Source organism: Phoca vitulina, unplaced genomic scaffold, assembly GCF_004348235.1.
Source record: "Phoca vitulina isolate PV1807 unplaced genomic scaffold, GSC_HSeal_1.0 scaffold7, whole genome shotgun sequence".
Lineage (NCBI taxonomy): Eukaryota > Metazoa > Chordata > Mammalia > Carnivora > Phocidae > Phoca > Phoca vitulina.
The window spans coordinates 24,556,020-24,580,482 of record NW_022589710.1 but is presented as its reverse complement, the minus strand read 5'-3'; the positions used below and the strand labels follow the sequence as shown (position 1 = coordinate 24,580,482).

General features: G+C 35.8%; 1 protein-coding gene across 3 annotated transcripts in view; it reads right to left on the bottom strand.

The window, feature by feature from the left end:
- Nucleotides 1–24,463, bottom strand: part of ATL1 (atlastin GTPase 1) — an 81,669-nt gene that overhangs the window by 25,222 nt on the left and 31,984 nt on the right. For all 3 annotated transcript variants that reach the window (XM_032405070.1, XM_032405071.1, XM_032405069.1), the window contains exons 3-7: nt 12,547–12,794; nt 10,254–10,388; nt 9,715–9,819; nt 7,474–7,524; nt 4,814–4,870 (exon numbers count right to left, since the gene is read on the bottom strand). In XM_032405070.1, coding sequence (XP_032260961.1) covers nt 4,814–4,870; nt 7,474–7,524; nt 9,715–9,819; nt 10,254–10,388; nt 12,547–12,794 — 596 coding nt within the window. The remainder of the gene's footprint in view (nt 1–4,813; nt 4,871–7,473; nt 7,525–9,714; nt 9,820–10,253; nt 10,389–12,546; nt 12,795–24,463) is intronic.

Below are 24,463 nucleotides of genomic sequence, written 5' to 3'. Positions count from 1 at the left end.
ATATCCATCACCTCACATACTTATCATTTGTGTGTGTGGGTGTGGGTGTAGTGAGTCAAATCTGTTTCTAAGGCCTGGGGTGTTTGGAGGGCCTTTAAGCATATGAAAATGGTTCATAAAAATGCTATGGGAGAAAACTGGGATGAGTTAATTAATCCAGAAGGTGAAGTACTTAAAAATCTTAAAAAAAAAGGTAAAATAAAAAATGTGAATTATTTGCTGATATCTCTGCTCTTTCACTAAGGAGGTGAAAGAGCAGAGAATAAATGTAAGTATACCTAAAATATGTGCTGAGGAATGAAATAAATCTTCTAAGAAAAGAGAATTAAAGTTTGTGTGCAGGAAGGTTTTTTTAGGGTTTAATCCTTCTTGTCTTCCTATTACAGGTAAAACTTGTTACTAAGCTCTTGTACATACAAATGTACATACAAATGCACATAGACACAGCATCCCATTTCTCTGTTACCAGAAGCTCCCCTCCCATAGATGCCCTCTGCCAGGGTGTGCCCAGCGGCTAATTCAGTCCTCAAATGTTATGTCTTGCTCTGGGTTCTACTTCCCGAGTGTGCTAAATACAGGCTCACAAGGAGCAGTTGTTGAAGTTTGAGGAATTTCACAAGTCAGTTGACATCACGGTTGCAGCTTGAAATCAGCCATGGTAAACGTATTTGTACCTCAGAAATCAGTAAATGCTTTCAATCAGGACCACCTCCTCCCTCCTCGCCAGCCAGCTGTAAACATTTATCAGCACACCACTGGCTAAACTTTACACTTCAGTACTGCTTTTAAACTGAATTCACTTCCCTTTTAGTTCTCTTCTTAAAAACAGTTTTTAGTAATACAACAGATACTTTGTTAGCTTGATATAAATTGGCTTTTGATATAAGAATCAAATTAATCTGTTAATTTAGCTATTCACTTCATTGACTAACTGCCCTCCCTTTTCCTGCCTGTGATAGATCTTGTTCATTATTTACAATTTCACCGTTTCAGAGGTAAGAATTCTTCTATTTTAAATTTGTTAAATTTAGTTTTGAGTACAAATTATTATTTTTTAAATTTCATTACCTCTCATCTTAGTCTCTCAGGCAATGCTTAAAATTTCTTCTCCACACTTTTATCCAAATAAATAAAGCTGTTGTCTTCTGAGATGGAGGAAGAGGTTAGAAGTGATGACCTCTCAAAACAGCTTGTGAATTAACTGAACTTTGATTTAAAAGTTATTTTATATTTGAACTTTTTCTCTTGAGACTTTTTCTAATTTAAATGTGAATTATTCTGTAGGCAGTAAGCTCATTAACATTGCTCTTAACGATGTTTTTAAAAAAATGTGAATTGGGGCGCCTGAGTGGCTCAGTTGGTTAAGCGTCCTGGGATCGAGCCCTACATCGGGCTCCCTGCTCAGTGGAGAGTGCTTCTCCCTCTGCACCCCACCCCATCCCGCCCCCTCCCCACTCCTGCATACTCGCTCGATATCTCTCTCACAAAAATAAATAAAATCTTAAAAAAAAAAAGGTAAAATAAAAAATGTGAATTATTTGCTGATATCTTAAACATTCTGAAATCTGAATACATTAGCATATTACCTTTTAATTTCATGATGTATAGAATTTGGTTGCATTTTAAATATTATTAAATATCTTTGGAAGCCACATTTGTTATTTAATGACATTCTCATTTCAATTTCAGATACTTTGATTTACAGGTGCCAACTTGTTTAGGAGTCATTGTTGACTCATTCAGTCAAAACTTTTTTTCAGGATGCCTGGGTGGCTCAGTCGGTTAGGCGGCTGCCTTCAGCTCAGGTCATGATCCCGGGGTCCTGGGATTGAGCCCCGCACCGGGCTCCTTGCTGGGATTGAGCCCCGCATCGGGCTCCTTGCTATGTGGGGAGCCTGCTTCTCCCTCTGCCTACTGCTGCTCCTGCTTGTACTCTCTCTGACAAATAAATAAATAAAATAAAAACAAAACAAAAAATAAAAACAAAAACTTTTTCTCACTGACATTTCAAAATGCCACCAGTTTGCCAACAAGTGATAATCTCTTAAAGTTTTTTTCTATTGTTTGTTCTCAATTCATTATTATTATTATTTTACCAAAAGCAGTACCTCTCCCTGTGTCTCCCTCCCTTTCTTTCTTTTTCTTCTTTCTTTCTTTCTTTCTTTCTTTCTTTCTTTCTTTCTTTCTTTCTTTCTTTCTTTTTCTTTCTTTCTTTCTCTTTCTTTCTTTCATCTATCTATTTATCTATCTATCTATCTATCTATCTACCTATCTATCTAATCAAAGCATGGGTTAGTCTCTTTTCTTCTGGCAAAGTGTAAGAAGCAGTAACATTTGCTGGTAAGACTTAAAAATCCTTTCCAGAATTTACAATGGAGTTCCCAGTCAGCCAATGGATCTGGAGAGTAACAAGTTCAGAGAAGAGAAAAATCAAAGCTGACAGCCCCATTACTATATAATACTCCAACTATCAACCTGACAAATTATTATTTTTTAAAGGTAACAGTCTAGGGGTGCTGGGTGGTCGTTAAGCGTCTGCCTTCAGCTCAGGTCATAATCCCAGGGTCCTGGGATCGAGCCCCGCATCAGCCTCCCTGCTCAGTGGAGACCCTGCTTCTCCCTCTCCCTCTGCTGCTCCTCCTGCTTGTGCTCTCTCTCTCTGTCAAATAAATAAATAAAAGCTTAAAAAAAAAACAAATAAAGGTAACAGGGTCTAGTAGGTATTGTAAACCAAAGAGAAGATTGTAAGCAGGGACTGGTTTTATTCTATCTGGACTCCTCTCCCCACCCCCTTCCCTAGACCTCAGGGAAAGATCCACACTCCTTCTTCACTCAAAGCATACCATCGTCTCTCCCTGCAAAGGCCCCTTTCTTGCTTTATCCTATTTTTCCCAGATCCCCACTCCCATTCAACTGTCTGCTCTCAATCATACTCACTCTAATATGTATTATTTTTGTGTATATAGAGCATTTTAAGTAATCATAAATTACTGTGTTCTAAATCTCAAACTTTTTTCCTACTTAATTCAGTATGGATTTTAACACTCTATTCATGCGACTCTGTAGATTATGGGTTCATTGCCTTTGGATGTTGCAAAATATTCCAGAATGTGCTTCTCACCATATTTATGTACCCATTCTTCTAGTGATGGACACCTCTGCTGCCTCCCACTTCCTGCTACTACTACTCTATCAATGCTACAGTGAATATCCTTACACATTTTCCCTGCTTCACAGAATCGCTGCTCCAATCTGCACTTTCACCAACAGGCCTGAGTGCTCGCCCTTACCCAAATCCTAGCTATCATTTGGTATTATACCCCTGTTCAACTTTTTGCCTATGAGTGTAAAATGGTATCTTGTTGTTTTAATTTTTATCTGATTATCAATGAGACTTGACATCCTTTCAAAAATGTGTTAGCCATTCAGGTTTCCTTTCTGTGAATTGTCTCTATGTCCTTTGCCTATTTTTTCTTTATTCAGTTTAACATTTTTGAATGGTTTTGTTTTGTTTTTAAGACTTTATTTTCCTAGTGCAGTTTTAGATTTACAATAAAATCGAAAGGAAGGTACAGAAATCTGCCATATACCACCTGCCCCTACACATGCATAGCCTCCCCCATTCTCAACATCACTTACCAGAATGGTTATAAGACACAGCAAAAGCTAGATGAGTACCAGAGACAGGATATTGGGTGGGGGCAAGTTTTTTGAAGGTTTTTCTTTCTTTCCTTTTCCTCCCTCCCTCTCTTTCTTTCTTTTCTTTTCTTCTTTTTCTTTCTTTCTTTCTTTCTTTCTTTTTCTTTCTTTCTTTCTTTCTTTCTTTCATTCATTCATTCATTCATTCATTCATTCTTGGTTTTATTTAGTCTAAGACTTAGCTTCAGTCCCTCTGATAAGCCTAGGCTGAAGCTGTCATGCTTCAGGAAAGCAGTTGTTGGTGTCTAAATCTGTACCTCCTCCAGGTTTTCAAGGCTCTTTGACTTAATGAAAATCTCCTGGTTCTTGATATATAAAGAGGGCTGAGGCAGAGGGAGCATTAATGGGCCAAATAATCACTTATACCACTCAATACAAGCTCAGATATTGCCCTGACATTATCCTGCTGGTCCAAGCAGAGGCTGAGCTGGTTGCTATTCTGATACCTAGTGCAATGAAGCAAGTGATGGTTCACACAGGTCAATGTGTAAGAAAGAAAAAAGTGGGGTGCCTCGCTGGCTCAGTTGGAAGAGCATGGGATTCTTTTGGGGTCTTCAGTTTGGACCCCACATGGGTCCAAACTATTATTTATTTAAATAAATAAAGCGAGAGAAAGAAAGAAAGAAAGAAAGAGGGAAAGAGAGAGAGAGAAAGAAAGAGAAAGAGAAAGAAAGAAAAAAAGCACCTCCAAAAAACTTGCTCCAACCCAATATCCTGTCTCTGGTACTCATTTAGCTTTTGCTGTGTCTTGTAACTCCTATTTTCCCAGGAATCTTGTTTGTTTTTAACTTTTATGTTTGACAAATTCATCAATTTTTTTTTTTTTTTTTTTAGTTTTTGTGACATCTCTAGCGTTGGATTCAGGGGAGAAAAGATGATATTCTTGTAGGAACCAAAATATCTAATTCATCTTTTCATTTTCCCAGTTTGTTAAATTTTTATTTCCCTATTTTAATCTCCTACTTGCATCAAATAGCATTAACAAAGTTATCAAAGTACTTGTTGGATGAAATAAAAAAGGAAGAAATGTGACCCTCTCAATTAATTAATATACCTGGTTATACTCTTCAGAAAAATTTAATAAGAATTTACCATCATTTTACCCTCCACTCACCTGAAATGGTTTCAGGAATATTTCCTCCATTGCCAGTCTGCCATACTCAGTGAAAAGCTAGATGGAAAATCACACACACACACACACACACACACACCACAGAGAAAACTTCAGTATCAGCAAAGTTCTACTTCTGTGCTTTCTTCCATTCTTTTTTTTCCTCACCAAGACATACTACTATATTATTAAGGTTACAATAATCATTTTAAGGAACTAAGTATTAGATAAAGCAGAACTACAGTAATTTTTAAATTTATTTTCTTATTTAAATTCAATTAATTAACATATAATGTATTATTGGTTTCAGAGGTAGAGGTCAGTGATTCATCAGTCTTATATAACACCCAGTGCTCATTACATCATGTGCTCTCCTTAATGTCGATCACCCAGTTACCCCATCCCCCCCAACCCCCTCCCCTCCAGCAGAACTACGGTAATTTTTAAATAAAAAATTAAGGACATAAAGTACATGTTAAAAATAAAGTTTCCACTTCAGGCTAATACCTTTATATCAAGAATGTAGGACAGTTTTTTGTAGGGAAGATGGGGGAGAAAGTAACATGGTAAATAACCTTTCAAAGCAGAACTCGCACAGATCAGACCAGAGAGCCATAAACTATGTTGGACATTGACTTAATTAAAATCTCCTGGACATATTTACAAAAGTTGTTGCCTGAGGAAATTTAACGGCACAATGGACTGAATTACTAACAAAGGCATAAAGGCATCTGGCTTAAAAATACAATCAGATATACCACCTTCTCTTCTTTCTAATTGCTCCCAATTGAGAGGAACCATATCAGTTTTTGTGTTGCCAGAAATGTAAGGTTTTAGAGAACAAAGACCTGAGCGGGTGACTGTGATTAGGCCTCTGATGAGCGTTTCATCCAGCCCAGCCCAGTGGGTTTCCCCAGCTGTACACAGGAAATGCCACTTCATCCACAAGACTAATAAGCCACAGCAGCTTCTCAGAGCTGGGGCGGAACTGACACAGAGGATTCCCACCTCTTGCCCCTTTAGGATAGCTCCCACAGCACCACCCTGCCTCTCTTGCAGAAGCATCTAGGAAGCCAAGGGTAATTCCTAGGCATCTGATTAGAGTGATTCAATGAATGTCTGGAATATCATGTCTAAAAGGCAGCTGGTCGAGGGATTAGACACTCACATTAGAATCATCTACTAACATAACTGGAATTCACAATCTCTTCTGAGGAGGCTGAGGTGTTGTCATTTACAGGAAAAATTTTAAATGGTCTCAGAAAAACATTACTTACTCAATCTCAAAGTCCAAAATCAGCCTTCTTAAGAAATCCCTAAGCTGGTATTGAACAGTGCCATACCATTAGCTTGGAAAATAATTGGCTAGGTTATGACACAGGACTGAAGAATTAAATCATACTTATTATAAGAAACAATTATTCAGCGTATTGCCTATTTGTCATAAATGCCGTGTGATGTACTAGAAATATATTTGGGAATAATGCTGGATGTGAACTCCAAATGCTATTTCCAACATCACAGCTTATCCTGCTTTATTATCCTTTGTTGTCTGGTAAATTTGTACATGGCTCTTATTGCCAAGATAGATTATATATTTAAAGGAAAATTTTCTATAAAATATGCAGAAGGAAACTATCAGAGAAACAACAGGTTTTGCTATGTAACCAAAATAACATGCACTGAAAGACAGCAGAGAGTGTTACAGGGATGTGAACTATCTTAAGGAAATATCTAATCTTTTACTTATTTGAGATTTAAGTGCTGCTTGGAGACTGGAAGGAGCACTGAGCCCAGGAGATACCCAGATTTCTAGTCCCACTTTACCACTAATTAGCCACATGAGTTTAGGCAAGTCATTTATTACTTTCAGCCAAATTTACCTCATCCGTAAAATATGAAGGATAAATTAGGTGTCACTCTTTCAGATCTAAAACAGAATTTTATGAATTATCATCAGGTAGCCCCTCCTAGTTTTTAGGTATAAAGTAGTCCATAGGAAAAAAAGTCTGGCATTCAACTGATATCATACCAACAATTATTAAATCTCTGACCATAAGACTTCAACTTCAGGTTTTTTTCTCTGCATTTTTGCTGTAATAATAAGCAAATAGAGAGGGCAGCATATAGAACAGAAAGGTTTTTAAAACATATTATTAAAGTATAGCTGACATACAGTGTTATAATATTAGTTTCAGGTGTACAGCATAGTGACTTGATAACTCTATACATTATGCTATGCTCACCATGATAAGTGTGATTACCATCTGCCACCACACAACATTATTACAATATTAATGACTATATTCCCTATGGTGTACTTTTCACCTCCATGAGCTATTTATTTTATAACTAGATCAACTTTACATTTTGCGTCATTTTTAAACCAAAGATTCTTTTCTCTACTCTAATCTGCCATATATATTCACATATATAGGGCCGATAGCAAGTAGCTTTAGAGTAACAAAGAAATTTGAAAACTGAATTAGAAAGAACATAACTATACAGGCTGAAACAAGAAACCTGGAAATAGGACAACCTCTATTTGATTATGTTTCTAAATCTTTCTGAATTAAGTTTTCCAAGTAGAAGAAGGCCCAACAAAACCTATACATCCTCAAAAGATGACCAGATATGTAAAAAAAGAGTATACATATTGTTACCTGGAGGTGCTGAAGATCATCCTCCTGGACATTCTGGGATAAGTTATATACCTTGATTAAGAAATGAAGTTAAAATGAGAAAATAATTAGCATCCGCTGAAGCACTTTTATTTTTGTAAATATCAATGTTCACAAAATCAAACTCTCTTAAGCGTATTCTTAAATAATGGTATTTATAAGACCTTGAGAGAGTAGTAAAGAAAGCTTGAAAGACAATAGACAACATACAATGATCACAAAATTGTTTCAGAAATACCACAGCCACCTGCTCTGGAGACAGAATATTAAAATTATTCATGAACCTAACTAAACAATTGGTCAATAAAGTAATCATTCTTACAAGCATACCAAAATAATAGCAATCTAGATCTGAATAACCCATACATAAAATTTTGTCTTAAAAAATTATGTTGACCTTTTCACAACTGATTAATTTAGTTAAGGCTATAGATAGTTCTATCACATTGAAGTTAGGTTCCAAATATCAGGCTCACATCTTTATACATACGCATTACTGCTCCATGAACAGATCACAGCACTAAGATGACATTCTTTTTTTTTTTTTTTTGAGGGGTAACTTCAAAAAAAAGTTAAGGATGCTTATATGTTTATGTATTGACACAAACAACATACGTTGTGTACTTACTTAAATAACAGAGTATTTCTCAGATAATAAAAAGTCATTACTAGGGATTTATATTTTTCAGTGAAAATATTCAATGTCTTCACGTAAAATATAAATAATAAATATTAAAAGGCAAAGTCAATCTTGTTTTAATTGGCTTGCTTATACTGCTGATTTTGAAGAAATTAGATTTTAAGTCATTATTTTAAAGGCTCATTCATCTAAGAAGTCTATTTTTAAAAGTTAGTCAAACACAGGTTATAATCCTGACTTTCATTTTAAAGCTTTTTGTAAAAAACATTCAGTCTTCCTTCTACCCACCCTCTCATTGTCCTAACCACACATGATACCCTGGTTGCTGGTTCACTTGCTTCATTCTCTGCTCACCTATAATTCCAGCCTTGACTTATTTATCCCAACCACTTTGCCTTCCCTACCTTTTAAACTATCTTACCTCTCTTTAACCATCTCTTTCTTGGTCACTATTTCTTCTTGCTCTTTCTAATGAATAGAAAATACCTAAAAACTGTCTAAAATCTTTCATGGTATATGTTCTATGACTATAGTAAAACTCTCCAAGGACTTTCAGGACAATTTGTAAAGCCTACGATAACTTCAAAAACAATACTTAAAAAAGACAAAGAAAGAAAAAAGGAAGGGAAGATAAAAAAATTTTTTAAAAGATTTTATTTATTTTTTATTTATCTATCTATTTATTTATTTAGAGAGTACAGGAGCAGGGGTTTGGGAAGAGGGAGAGAGAGAATACCAAGCAGACCCTGCACTAAGCACAGAGCCCAAAGTGGGGCTTGATCTCAGGACCCTGAGATCATGACCTGAGCCAAAATCAGGAGTAGGAGGCTCAACCGAATGAGCCACCCAGGCGCCACAAAGATAAAAATTTTTGTAAGACATTTACTTATCTAAATGTCTATTAAGTATTTTAAAAAGTTGGGAAAGCATCTTAAAAAAAAAAAAAAAAAAAGCCCGCCTGGGTGTCTCAGTTGGTTAACATCCGACTCTTGATTTTGGCTCAGGTCATGAGATTGAACCTCGCATCCGGCTCCCTGCTCATGGAGCCTGCTTGGGATTCTCTCTCTCCCTCTTCCTTTGCCCCTCCCCTCCTAGACACCCCCCACCCCACATCACACACCCTCTCACTCTCTCTCTCTCTCTAAAAAAGAAAAAAAAGCTGGGAAAACATATGTTTTTATACTTAGAAATATTTCTACTGGCTATGTAAAAAAAAAATCGCATTTATAAATCTTGTTTCAGTAAATGTAACTTATAATAGGTAGTTTCAATGTATCTATCTGCATACATCATAAGACAATATTATTGAGTTTATTGTAGGCTTTAAACAGAAAATATTATCAATAAGATAATACAAATTTTTCTGACTACAGACAGTTTGAAAACTGAACAGAAATTAGATAACAGTAACCAAAACAATTCTATTCTTACAGAAATCCTAAGAACTTGTATGCTAATTGAGCCAAATAACATATTTACTGTTTCTGCTGTTTGTCTTACTACCACATGTATGTAGGGACACATATATTCATAAGTTTTAGTTAAAGAAACAGCCATCAAAATGGATTTATTTTATTCCATACCTGTATTGAGCTGATCATTGTGCTAAGCGCAAATACTGTAGCTGAATCTCTCAGAGTTGACTGACTATCAAAGGTTCCCTGAGTATCCATCAGTAGCACCGCAACCTACAGACAAGTAGAGTACATCATTGATACTTTATAGAACAGATGCAGTATTAGGGGTACTACAAATTGAACACCACAAGAACTAAAGCAAACCATTATCAGTGAATACTTAATAGGTAAATTTTGTATGTCATGATTGCCACAGAAACTAAAAATATTAGCTGAATACTATAGTGATCAATTTTCATTGGTAACCCAACATAACAGAAACAGTATTGAAACAAAGTATAGATGTTAGTTTGCTGATTGATCTGCTGTTCTACTGTCCCTATGATTTTGCCACCTTGATCAACAGAAAGGGAAACAGGAATGCGCAATAGGATGCTACCCACTTCCCTTTTAAATTAGTTTTCAAAAGATCATTTTTGAGGATCCTGAAAAGTGGTAACTCTTGCAAGTGAAACTCAATTTTCTTTATGAAGTTTGCATCATACCTTCTTGCCATCAGGTTTATTGATAAGGAAGACTTCACTCCATATTTGGATTCCTGTGGTCTCTCGTTCAGACCCACCTCTCCATGAAAAACCAGTCAATGGTTCATTGTAATCTCCAACCCAGTCGACTGATTCCTATAAATTAAGAAAGTCTGTGATATGGAACTGGCTATGTGGTATAGTTTTTTCCACACATCAATTCTGGTTTGTATCTCTCTCCAACTATAGTCAAAAGGAAACAACATATTCATATCTACTGTACTGATACTTTATTTACTTTATCTAAAATATTATTACAAAGGAGCACTATCTGCTACATTTTATTCTAGGTCATGGGAATGCAAAGATATCATTCCAGGGGCGCCTGGGTGGTTCAGTCGTTAAGCATCTGCCTTCTGCTAGGGTCATGATCCCAGGGTCCTGAGATCGAGCCCCGCATTGGGCTTCCTGCTCCACGGGAGGCCTTCTTCTCCCTCTCCCACCCCCCCTGCTTATGTTCCCTCTTCGCTGTGTCTCTCTCTGTCAAATAAATAAAATCTCTAAAAAAAAAAAAAAAGATACCATTTCAGACCAGAGAAAACTCACAACCTAATAAAAAAAAACAGACAGACATGCTAACAAACCATTATGTTGCCATGTATAGTAGGCACAAACAGAAGCATCAGAAAAGAAATAACTCTTGGTCAGGTAAAACTTAATAGGAGAGGTGGTGTTTGTGCTAAAATGTGAAGGATGTTTGGGAATTTTCCAGGAGCGCAAACTTGGGGAGGGCATTCTAGAAGCAAAGAAATATAGATAAGAGAGAGGATATTATGTCAGGATATACACAATAATAACACATACAAACACTTTGGTATTGGGGGAGGAGGGAGTGAAAAGCAAGAGGAGAGGCACCTAGTAGTGTTGCAGAAAAACAAAAACATAGGAAATCTGTTACACTTTAATCTGGCAAGTGCTATTTAACACAAGCAACATGACAAGTGTTATTGAGCATTTAATTTTAATGTTTATCTCACAGTTAAAACTATGAATATGCCTAAAACTGTATAATCCCAAAGAATGGAAACTAATTTTGTTCACTTAATTTTCCCACCCATGTTAAGTAGCATACTAATGGTGATATGCTAGGAACACAGAATGGCAAGAGTTCTGTTTGGTTTTAAAGCCTAAAGTATTTTGGTAGTTCTATTCTTTATTTGTTTGAACTGAAGCTAGAGATAGAAGATATTAAAGTTAAATTTACAAAACTATTCAAAAATACCCTAACTATAAAAGATCAATCCCAAATGGATAATTATGGTATAAACATAACACAGTAGTGTGTCCATTTGGCCTCCACATCCATATTTGCAACAGAATTGCTATGGGTAAAAGGGTAGGAAAAAAAAATACTGGTATGTTCTCCATTCCCAACCTTCTGTTCCTCGACTCTGTTATCCTTCTGCTCTTGGTTTATCCTAAGTCCCTTAAAGTCTCATTTCTCTGCCACACTGTTGTCTCAAATGTTATGACACTGTTGGTTGCTTCTGGGGGTGGGGTAAGATGAGAATCAAGTGGGAAAAGATAAGAGAGAACTTTATGGGGTAACAGCAAGATATACTTGATAGAACTTGGGCCCATGTAGGCATATGCATTTTCAAAAAATAATAATAATAAGCAAATGTACACTTAAGATTTGTGCATGTAACTGTAATGTAAATTTTAAAACAAAACAACTAAGTACTGAAATATATGATAATGATATAGGTAGAAATATTTATGAGGAAGTGTGCCAATGTCAGCAATTTACTTTGAAATGAATAAAAAAATCAGATGCAGTGATGGGTGTAAAGAGGGAAGAATAGCTGAAGACACATGTGATAATGCAAGAATATTAATGTTAATGGTAAAATCTAGGTAGTTAGGTCTTCACTGTAAAATTCTTTTAACTTTGCTGCATGCTTGAAATTTGCCATAATAAATGTTGGGGAGAAAATTATTATAATAAAAAAGTTACAATAAAAGTTATTTGACACATTTTAAACACTCTAACATAAAGTTTATAATCATATCACTATGCTGTGTCTCTTTCTAAAAGAATAAAAAAATAAGTTATATTCTAAGGGACATGTGGCAAAGTGGCCCCCGAAAAAAGTGGCCTATGGAGTTTGGTGCCCAAAGCACTGAAGTTGGAATGGTTCTATACCACAGTGTATGTAATAATGGAACTGGAAATACTGAGCACTACTAAATAAAAACACAAAGTGACAAAAGCACAGAAACAAGAAAACATTTTAAAGCACTTTTTACATACCTGGTTGTACATGTATCTCAACATGAAGTCCATCAGGAATGATTTTCCTTTTCTAAATGCTCCAGCAACAGATACAGCAACAACCTCCTTGTCCCTGACAGCCTCTGAGAGAAGGATCCGATTTAGTGCAGTTTCATCTAACTCAAAGGAATGGTCATCTTTGACAATGAGGACTTGGACTGGTCCTGCCTTTTTCACCGGCTCCTCCTCTTCTGAGCTCCATTCATATGTCTTTTCTGAAAACCCACCTGTTGAATAAAATAGCAATTTATTTAGCTAATCATCTCAAAATACCAAGAAATGTATAGGTACCTCTCAATTCTCAAATATCTGAAACAGGGGCATAATGGAATTATAAATGCTCATTTTAATGACATATATTAGTATCATTAAATATCTCCGAAACACTTATGTCTCAGAAAGACTTATATCTCGTCTTTCTGATTATGTGACCAAATCAAACAGAATTTTATTCTCAAGATAGCCCCAAGTCAGGGCAGAGATCTGTTTGCAGAGTGAGAAAGAAAATCAAAGCTAAGGATTCTACTTTTGGAGCACAGGAATAAAATGACTTTAGTTCATACTTTCTTCATCCCCTAGAAATAAGTTTAGTTATTCACATAAAGGATCCTTGCAACATTTTTTAAAACTGAACATACATGGGAGGAAATACATACAGGGACTCAGAATTACATATTTTTGAAATTGGAATAAATTTCTACAGCACCTAGTTCAGCTCCCTTCATTACATGCATGCCATCTACAAAATCCTAGGTTCTTAAATGTCTAAAATTATACCTCATAGCAATGGAATACAGATAATTAAATTGGATAGGGCCAGATTACAGACATCCTTCAAATCCATAACAAAGAGATCTAGACATAATTCAATTTTAAAAAAGTTATTTGGTGGGAAGATCTTACACAAAAGCTATGGGACCCTGGGAAATTACCAAATCTCTCAACTCTTCACCTGTAAAATGTAAACTACTAATAGTACCTATTAATAGGGTTGTTGTAAAGATTAAGGGAGCTACTATATGTAAAGTGCTGAAATCAGTGCTTGGCACATAGTAAACTCATAAAGATTAGCTATCATCACCATCATCACCATCACTACCTTGGGATTATAGACTGAGCTAAGTATTCCTAGAAGTTGTTTCTGCCTATTTTCCAGAAATGTGTGTGTGTATGTAAAGAATTATCATATAATGATAAAGGGTTAATATCCAAAATATAAAGAACTGACACAACTAAATAGCAAAAAAACCCAAACAATCTAATTAAAAAGTGGGCAGAGTATCTGAATAGACCTTTTTCTACAGAAAACATGCAAATGGCCAACAGACACATGAAAAGGTGCTCAATATCATTAATCAACAAAAAATGCAAATCAAAACTAAATAGATATCACCTCACACCTGTTAGAATGGCCATTATCAAAAAGAGAAGAAACAAGTGCTAGTTAGGACATAGAGAAAAAGGAATCCTTGTGCACTGTTGGTGAAAACGTAAATTGGTGAAACCACTGTGGAAAACAGTATGGAAAAAATGAAAAATAAAATTACTATGTGATCCAGCAATTCCACTTCTGGGTATTCATCTGAAGAAAATGAAAAGACTAACTCAAAAAGATATATGCACCCCTATGTTCATTATAGCATTATTTATAGTAGCCAAGATATGGAAACAACCTAAGAACAATCTAAGCGTCCACTGATGAATGAAGGGATAGAGAAATTAGTGTGTGTGTGTACATGCATATATGCATGCACGTACACAACCACACACACACACACATATACATACACAATGGACTATTACTCAGCCATAAAAAAATAATGAAATCTTGCCATTCGTGACAACCATAGATGGACCTCAAGTGCATTGTGCTAGAGAGAAAGACAAATACTGTCTGGTCTCTTATATGTGGAATTAAAAAAAACAAAAACAAAACAAGTTTATAGGTACAGAGAACAGCTGCTGGTGCCAGAAATGGGGGGCTGAGGGTGGAGAAATAGGTAAAGAGGGTCAAAAGGTAAAAACAATAATATAGACAAAGAAATCTTGTTCTCTTGTTAAGTCATTTTGAAACTGATGCTTAGTTTCTTCATATGTAAGATGGAAAGAAGTTTTCCATTTAATTGTCAGAAATGTCAGTTTTGACAGAGGTCAACTTTTAGAATTAATCCTTAATATTTAAGAATTTTAGAATCCTAGACTGTGGCATTTGTGGTATATTACAAAATAACTTCAGTGTGTCAAGTGGCACATTCTTATATCTACCGCCTTTGTAATGTCCTCCCACTTTGACTCTGGGGTCAGCCATGTGATTCGCTTTAGCAGACATGACACAGCAAAGGCTTCTTAGAAAAGCCCTTATGTTTTTCCATTTTGCTGTTTCACTTCTGCCATTCACCATGTGAATATTCCCAAACTAGTCTGCTGCAGGTTGAGAGACACTTGGAGCACAAAGGCAAACAGCCCAGTCCCAAACAAGCCCCACAGCAAACCAACCCCAAGCCATGTGAGGGAGCTCAGCCAAGACCAACAGTTGCCTAACAACTATTTCAACATGTGTGATCAATAAATGCCTATTGTTCTATGCCCTTGAGGTTTGTGGTTATTATGCAGCAAAACAGGCAATAAACTACTGGTACAGCCTACAACCCCTTCCTTTAGAAGAAAGTACAGTGTAGTGGTTAAAAACACAGGCTCTGGAACCAGACTGCTGAGATTTGAATAAAGGCTTTCCCATTTTTAAGCTGAGTAACCTTCAGCAAGTTGTTTAACCTCTCTGTGTCTACCTCGTAAGGTTGTTGTGAATTAGTATATTCAAGTAACACACTTAGAACAGTGGCTGGTACATCATAAATGCTGTTAGTATTATTATAGATTTAGGAAACAAAAGCCAAAGATGTAACCGACCTTGCCCAAGAAAAGGATATAGAATTTCTGTATCAGGCAATCTACCATGGATGCTTTCTTGTGTTACTATTTATTTATTCCTTTTAATATTCCAGCATGGTAATTCGTTATTATCTGTATTTTTGACACATGAGGAAATTAAGAATTGGGTTAAGTAACTTTTCCAAGAGCAGGCCCACTAGTAAGCGATAGATCCGAGTTCACATAGTTAGTAACTGTCAACTTGAGGTTAGATCCCAGGTATCTAAACTTTCATCCCAGGCCTTTCTACTATAACATTCTCTCTCTTTAGGGAAATCAAATAACTCTTGGACACCACATAAATGGGCTCATTTGCTTTGTGTCAAAAGAACAGAAAGTCAAAACATACACCCATTAATTCTTCAGATCAGATATATGACCTAGCCTCAAATCAACCCTTAATAGCATTAATTTTGAACAAAGTGGGCTCTTAAATAACCTTTCATTTAAATCTTTGAAAATATATTTAAATAAACATTCTCTATTATGTTTGTAGGCATACCTTGGAGATATTGCGGATTCAGTTCCAGACCACCACCATAAAGCAAGTCATGAGTTTTTTTGGTTTCCCAGGGCCTATAAAAGTTATATTTATATGACACCATAGTCTATTAAGTGTGCAATAGCATTATGTCCAAAAACACCCCCCAAATATATACCTTAACTTAAAACTACTTTATTGCTAAAAAATGCTAATCATCATCTGAGCTTTCAGCAAGTTGTGATCTTTTTGCTGGAGGGTATTGCCTCAATGCTGATGGCTGCTGACTATCAGGGTGATGGGTGCTGAAGTCTGGGGTGACTGTGGCAACTCCCTAAAATAAGACAGCAATGAAATTTTCTGCATTGATCGACTCTTCCTTTTGTGAATGGTTTCTCTGTAGCATGCTTGCTGTTTGACAGCATTTTACCCACATAGAACTTCTTCTAAAATTGGAGTCAATTCTCTCAAACCCTCCTGCTGCTTTACCAACTAAGTTTATGTCATGTTCTAAATCCTCTGTTGTCATTTCCACAGTCTTCACAGCATCTTCATCAGGGGTTGATTCCACCTCGAGAAGGCACTTTCTTTGCTCATCTGTAAGAAGCAACTCCTCACTCATTCAAGTTTTATCCTGAGGTTGCAGCAACTCAGTCCCATCTTTAGGCTCCACTTCTAAATTCTAGTTCTCTTGCTCTTTCCACCACATCAGCAGTTACTTCCTCCACTGAAGTCTTGAACCCCTCACAGTCATCAAACTCAAAAGTTTGAAATATTGCAACAATTACTAAAATGTGACACAGGCACAAAGGGAGCAAATGCTGTTGGAAAAAGTGTCTACAGACTTGCTTAACACAGGGTTGCCACAGACCTTCAATTTGTTAAAAATGCAGTATCTGTGAAGTGCAATAAAACAAAGTGCAATAAAATGAGGTATGCCTGTACTTAATAAGAAGTTTTATAACTAGAGAAAAACAAGGCAATCATATTTCTTGGCATAATTTTAAATGGTCTTCAGATTAATTTATATATATATACATACATACACATATATATAATTGTACCACATTGATAACTATGTCTCTCTCTCTATATTGCTGTTCATCTTTAAGACAGTACTATTGTAATATTGCAAATCTAACATATAATTTCAGTTTTTCGTTAGTGGAGACAGACATATACCAATACTTTCTGAACAACAGTACAAAGCATCTGGAGACAAGAGGACCATTGCCTATAGTCATGAATCAGAGTTGTTCTCTCAGCAAAGTTAAGAAAAATTGATTTTATATCCAAAGGATGACACCTTCCATATTGCCTTATCTCAATGCTGGAGTCAGAGAGTCTTTGTTTAAGTCCCAGCTTCACAACTTACACATATATGAAGTTGTGGAAAGATTTAACCTCCCAATGGCTCACTATCATCTATCTGAAAAATGAGCTTAAGGATGGTACCTGTATCAGAGAGGCTTTGTGACAATTAAATAGTGTTCAGTAAATGAAAACCAAAGAGCCTGACAATTAGTACATGCTTAATAATGACCTCCACTAATAGTATTACTTATAATACTATTATTATTAATAGTGACTTCTATTAATACTATCGTTTGTTATTATCCATTCATATTTGATTCCAGTACCACCTGCCAACTAATTTCAGCCTCAGCACTAAGGCCCTTTGTTGAGGATGGCAAATATACATTTTCTTTGACAAAGCTCTTTGCCTATCATGTAGTTAGGATCTGATTACAGAACTGATGTGAATCAGAGACCTGGGTTAAACAATATTTTGGACAGAAAAACATCTTCAGAGCTGAAAACTATATCACAACTTTCTACAGACTGAAATAATTCTCTAAGATCATTTGCATCAAACTACATATATGTAACAGGCACTCTAAATGGAATTTCTGGGTTGTAATGTTTTTAAATATTCAATATTTCAGCACGATGCAATTTTGTTAAGTGGTTGTACCAATTTATCACTCCCTACCCACTCCTCTCAATTTCTTAGACATCCTATTGATCCACATCCTTTCAACACTTGGTTTTGTCTGACTTCTTAATTTTTGTCAGTTGCACAGGTATAAAATAAGTGAGTGGTATCTCATCATGGTTTTGATATACATTTCTCTAAATGCTAATGAGGTGAACATGCCTTTTGCTCATTTTCTGTTAAGTGTGTCTTTTTTTCACTGATTTACAGTGGTTTTTTATATATTTTGAATGCTAGTCCTTTGTTAGTTATATGTATGGCAAAAATCTCCTAGTTTAGAGATTACCTGTTCAATTTCCTCAAGCTATTATTGATGAACAGTCATTCTTAATTTCAATGTAATAGATTTTATTAATAATTTATTTTATGATTAGCACTTTATATATCATGTTTAAGAAATTATTCCTTATACAAGATATAAATACATTCATATACATTCCTCTAGTTTTTAAGTTTTGCTTTTGATATTTAAGTTCTTAATCCACAAGAAGTCGTTATTTGTGTAAGATGTGAGATAGAAATCCAATTTGATTTTTTCTATATGAGTAACTAAGTTTTCAGAAGTTATCAAAGCCTCCTTTCCTCAAGTAGTCTGCCATGTGATTTTTGTCATAAATAAGTGTTATACACATCCATACATAATACATGCATAAATATATATAAATATATACATTTATACACATATATGTACACACATATAATGACTTTGCTTCTGATCTCTCGATTCTGACCCATTCAATAATTTGTCTACATTAGCACCGATAGTATACTATCTTAATCAAAACAATTTTTTTCTGTAAGATTTTATTTTAGAGAGAGAAAGCACGGAGCAGCAGGAGAGGGAGAAAGAGTCTCAAGCAGACTCCATGCTGAGCGCTGAGCCCAGCGTGGAGCTTGATATCATAATCCTGAGATCACCACCTGAGATCACAAACTGAGCCAAAACCAAGAATCGGACGCTTAACCAACTGTGCCACCCAGGTGCCCCTCAAACAGCTTTATAAAAAGTCATTTTATATAGTATGATTATATTCCTCTAACTATTATCAGTCTTGGTGATTTTGACCCTTTCCATACAAATACTGGAATCAATATGTTAGTTGAATTTTTTGAAGTTACATTAAATTTATGGATCAATTTGGAAGGAATCAATTTTGTTAAATTGTCTTCCAACCCATAAACATGAGATATCTCTCTTAATCCCCTTCAAAAAAGTTTTTATAATTTGGGGTGCTGGGAAAATAGGTTTGTTACATTTATTGCTAGGTACATTAGATTTTATTGCTAATTATAACTGGTTTCATTGTTGTGTTTTTAATCATGTTTTATAGCTGTCGCTTGGTTAAAGAAATGTAACTGACTTTAATAGATTAGTCTCATATTGAAACATTTGTTAAACTACTATTCCCTATAAATTCTGAGTAGATACTTTTGGATTTTATTAATGTAGAAACAAATAATTTTTATAAATAATGAAGTTTTATTTCTACCTTTTTAATCCTTATGTATTTCTTTTCCCTTTCATGTATCATTGGACCTTCAACACAATGTTGAATAGCAGAGGTAATACTGGACACAACTTCTGATTTTAGTGAGCATAACTTCCTGATTTTAATGGGACTGCTTCCAATATTTGAGTTCATATTTGTTATAGTTTGGTTTGCTTTGGTAGATAACTTTATCTTATTAAGGAACTTCTCTACTGGTTTACTATGAGTTTTCAAAAATCATAAATGGAAAATGAATTTTATCAAATGTCTTTTTTGTATCTGTTGAGATGATCACCTGGTTTTCCACCTCTACTCTGTTAATGTAGTGAGTAATATATCTTTACATTTTTGCATAAACCTAGTATTTTCAGGGTACAATATCTTATTTATATACTATTGATGCAGTTTGGTAAAGTCTTGTTTAGGAATTGTGCATCTATATTCACCAATGAATTGAGTCTTCTCATTTTGTCTTTGGCTAGTTTAATATTCAGTTACATTACTTTATAAAAGGAATTAGCAGTGCTTTTCTTTCTATCTTCAAAAAGAGTTTGTAACAAAAAATTAGGGTGAACGGTTCTTTGAAATTTTGATAGATCTTGCCTACAAAACCATCTGGGCCTGCTGTTTTCTTTGTGAGATGATTTTTAACTGTTACCTCAATTTCATTAATACTTATGATGTAATAGTTACATTAGTACAAATAAAGTTTTGTATTTCTTCTTCAGAAATTTTTTGGTACATTTTATCTTTCGGAATTTTTCTCTATTGTCTAAAATTTCAGACAAAAAGTAAGTAAAGATGTATAACATTTAAACAGTATCATTTGGCCAACTTGGCCAACCTGACCAAGTTGACATCTAATAACTGCAAAACCATACATTCTTTTAAAGTTCATATGGGATATTCACCAAATAGACCATGTACTGGTTCATATATCAGATCTCAGCACATTTCAAATTTTTAAAATACTGCAAAAAATATGTTCTCTGACAATGGAGAAATTAAACTAAAAATCAATAAACAAGTATATATTTAGAAAATTCTTAATATTTTGAAATTAAGCAGTAAATTTATAAATAACCAATGGATAAAAGAAAATATAATGGAAATTAGAAAATACTGTAAACTAAATCATCTAATGAATCTGATCCATTCATCAGCAACACTATACACTATCTTTATCAAAATAGCTTTATGAAAAGTCATTACATATAGTAGGGGAAACCTGTATCCTATCTTCTAATTATTATCAGTTGTGGCTATTTTGACTCTTTCTGTATAAATGTTAGAATCAGTAGGTTGGAGTGTAGTATCTTATTTATACAGAAATAGTGAAAATATGACATAACAGAAACTTGCTTAGAGGAAATTTACACCTTGAAATGTATTTAGTAGAAAAGATGTCTGAAAAGGCATAATCTAATATTCATCTTAAGTGAGAAAAAGAATAACATTAAATGCAAAGAAAAGAAAAAGTAGGAAGTAATAAAGATATCAGAAACCAATGAACTGGAAATAGAGATCAACAAGAATGATTTAATAATCTAAGACTAATGAAAGAAAATAAGAGGAAAAAGTCACAAATCACCAGTTTCAGATATGAAAAAGGGGTATCACTACAGATCCTACAAATATTTAAAAGATAATATGAGGAGAATGACATCAACATCATGGTGACATGAGTCCTTTCTTTTTTCTCTCCTCTTTGATTTACAACTAATTGGACATCTATAACAAAAAAAAAAAAAAAAAAAGGAAAGAAAGAAAGGGCCTTTCCACAGCTTACTAGGACACCCAAGAGATCCATACATCGGTGCACCAAAAAGTGGGTGGACTGGACCACAGAGGAGGCTGCAGGGAGAGGGAAGAGGCAATGGTGCCTAGGGCTGTAGAGCCTCCAGCATCAGGTAGAGTAGCTGGGGCCAGGCACAAGCCTTTAAAGAGGTGGAGGGTAAAGGCAGTGAGTGGGGGTCTGCCAAGCTGGTTCTGCATTCCACCACCAGAGGGACCTTTCCTCTCTCTGAGGTAAGACTGCAGTGAATGGGTGGAGGGAAAGGAAAGAGAAGTAGAACAAGGAAAATGTCTCCTGTTGTCTGTCTGGCAAAAGAACCACCCAGGGACCTCTGGGACCCCACCTCCCCCGTTCAAGGAGTCCCTACTGGGCTGGCCTCCAGCTTATGGGAACACCCAAAATCCCAAGTGTTAATGTACCTCCCCCAACTCTAACACCACCCACTCTCCGCGCCCCACCCCCCAGCCAGCTTTACATATATGTAAATATATAAAAGCTCCAGTAAGGGAAACCAAAAACTTGTGCTATAGTGCCACCTTCTGGAAAACAAAGGAAGACTCCTAATTACCAAACCTGTTGAAATATAAGAATCAAAGCAAACAAAACCTTGCCTAAATAAGAGAGGTATTTGTAACTTCAAATGTGGTAGCAGAAGCAGTTTTCATCAAACAGCAGGAAAAAGTCATGGTAATATGGTATTATAGGAAGAAAATGACAATTTTCCAGCAACCAAACCCAAAGATATGGAATACTGCGATCTGATAAAGAATTCAAAATTGCTGTTACAGAGGTGCCTACAGGAGGCTCAGTCGGTTAAGTGTCCAACTCTTGGTTTCAGCTCAGGTCATGATCTCATGGGTCGGATCAAGCCCTGAATCCAGCCCCGCATCGGGCTCCATGCTCAGAGAGGAGCCGGCTTGAAGATTCTCTCCCTCTGCCCCTCCCCGAACTCGTGCTTGCTCTCTCTCTCTCAAATAAAATAAATAAATCTCTTTTAAAAATTGCTGTTATGAAGAAATTCAATGAGCTACAAGAAAACTCAGAAAGGCAATATAATGATCTCAGAAATAAAATTAATGAACAGGGGCACCTGGGTGGCTTAGTCGGTTAAAGCGTCTGCCTTCAGCTCAGGACATGATCTCAGGGTCCTGGGATCAAGGCCTGCTTTGGGCTCCCTGCTTGGCAAAGAGTCTGCTTCTCCCTCTCACTCTCCCTCTGGGTTCTCCCTCTCTCTCCAAAAAATAAATAAAATCTTTGAAAAAAAATTAATGAACAGAAGGAGTACTTTACCAAAGAGACTGAAATTCTTTTTTTTTTTTTTTTTAAGATTTTTTCATTTATTCATTCGAGACACAGAGATACAGAGAGAGAGAGAGAGCATGAGCAGGGGGAGAAGCAGGCCCCCCTCTGAGCAGGGAGCCCGATGCCGGGATCATGACCCCAGCCGAAGGCAGACGCTTAACCATCTGAGCCACCCAGGCGCCCCAAGAGACTGAAATTCTTAAAAAAAAAACAACAAAAAACAGCAATCCTGGAGCTGGTGAACTCAGTAAATGAAATGAAGAATGAGTTAGAATGCATTGGAAATAGAGATCAGATGGAAGAGAGAATTAACAAGCTAGAAGATAGGAATCTAGAAGTGACTCAGGTAGGGTGCCTGGCTGGCTCAGTTGGTAGAGCAGGAGACTCTTAATCTTGGGGTCATGAGTTCAAGTCCCACATTGGGTGTAGAGCTTGGTAATGAAATCAGCATAAAAAATTTTTTGACATCAAAAATAAGAGGAAGAGTAAAGGGATGGAACTTCTATAGGTGAATGAAGATAAATTGCTATGAGCTGAGAAAAGACTTTTTTAATCTATGAAATGTTTTATGTAAACCTCATGGTAAGCACATAGCAAAATCTAAAGCAGTGATATGAAACATAAAAAAACAGGAGACTGAGCAGAGCACCATGGAAAACCACCAACTTATAAAGGTAGACAGAAACAGAAGGAAGAAGAAACAGTGGAGAGAAAAATAACCAGAAGGCAAAAGATAAAATAGCCATAGTAAATCCTTGTATATCTATAATGTAAATGAATTGAACTCACCAAATAAAAGGCACAAAATGGCTAGATGGATTAAAAAACAAAAATAACAACAACAAAGTAAGACCCAACTATATGCTGCCTACAGGAGATTCCTTTCAGCTCTAAAGACACACCCCAGCTCAAAGTGAAAGAACGGTAGATGCTATTCCAAGCAAATGGAAACAAAAAGAAGGTGGGAATAGCCATGCTTACATCAGACAAAAAGACTTCAAGTCCAAAAAGGTTAACAAGAGACAAAGAAGGTCAGTATATAATGATAAAAAGGACAGTATATCAGATCATAAATATATATGTTCCCAAGAGCCAAGCACCAAAACATATTAAGCAAATAGTTACAGATCTTAAGGAGAAATAGATAACAATAAGATCATTGTAGGGGACTTCAATATTCCACTATCAGCAATGGATAGATCATCCAGACAGAAAAACAAGAGCAGATATTGAAGTAGAACACACTTTAGAACAAAAGGACTCAATAAACATATATAGAACATTTCATCCAACAGCAGCAGAATACACACTCTTTTCAAATGCACATGGTACATTCTCCAAGACAACTCATATGATAGGTCACAAAACAAATCTTAGCAACTTTAAGAACACTGAAATGATGACAACTATCTTCTCTGACCACAATGGTATGAAACTAGAAATCAACAAGAGGAAAATGAGAAGATTGACAAATATGTGGAAACTAAACAGCACACTTCTAAGCAAAACATTGGGTCAAAGAAGAAAACAAAAAGGAAATAAAGTAGGAGAATGTGTTTGGCATGTCTGAGGAACAGGAAGGAGTATGGTATGGATGGAACAGGTTGGGAAGGTGGTAAGGGGACAGACCAATAGACTAAGGCAAGCACAGATCTGTAAGGATCTCTAAAAGAGTGAATATTGGGGGTGAGACAAAGAAAAAAGACTTCAGTAATGTTTGTATATGATTATCCTTTCCTAGTCTACCTTTGTGTACTAGGTGTGAATGAGACAGATAACTCCAAACTTTTAGTTTATATCCTTAAGACTTTGGAGAGCTACATATGGACTTAATGAAGAAAAGGGAAATTATAGGGGCGTCTGGGTGGCTCAGTGGGTTAAGCATCTGCCTCTGGCTCAAGTTA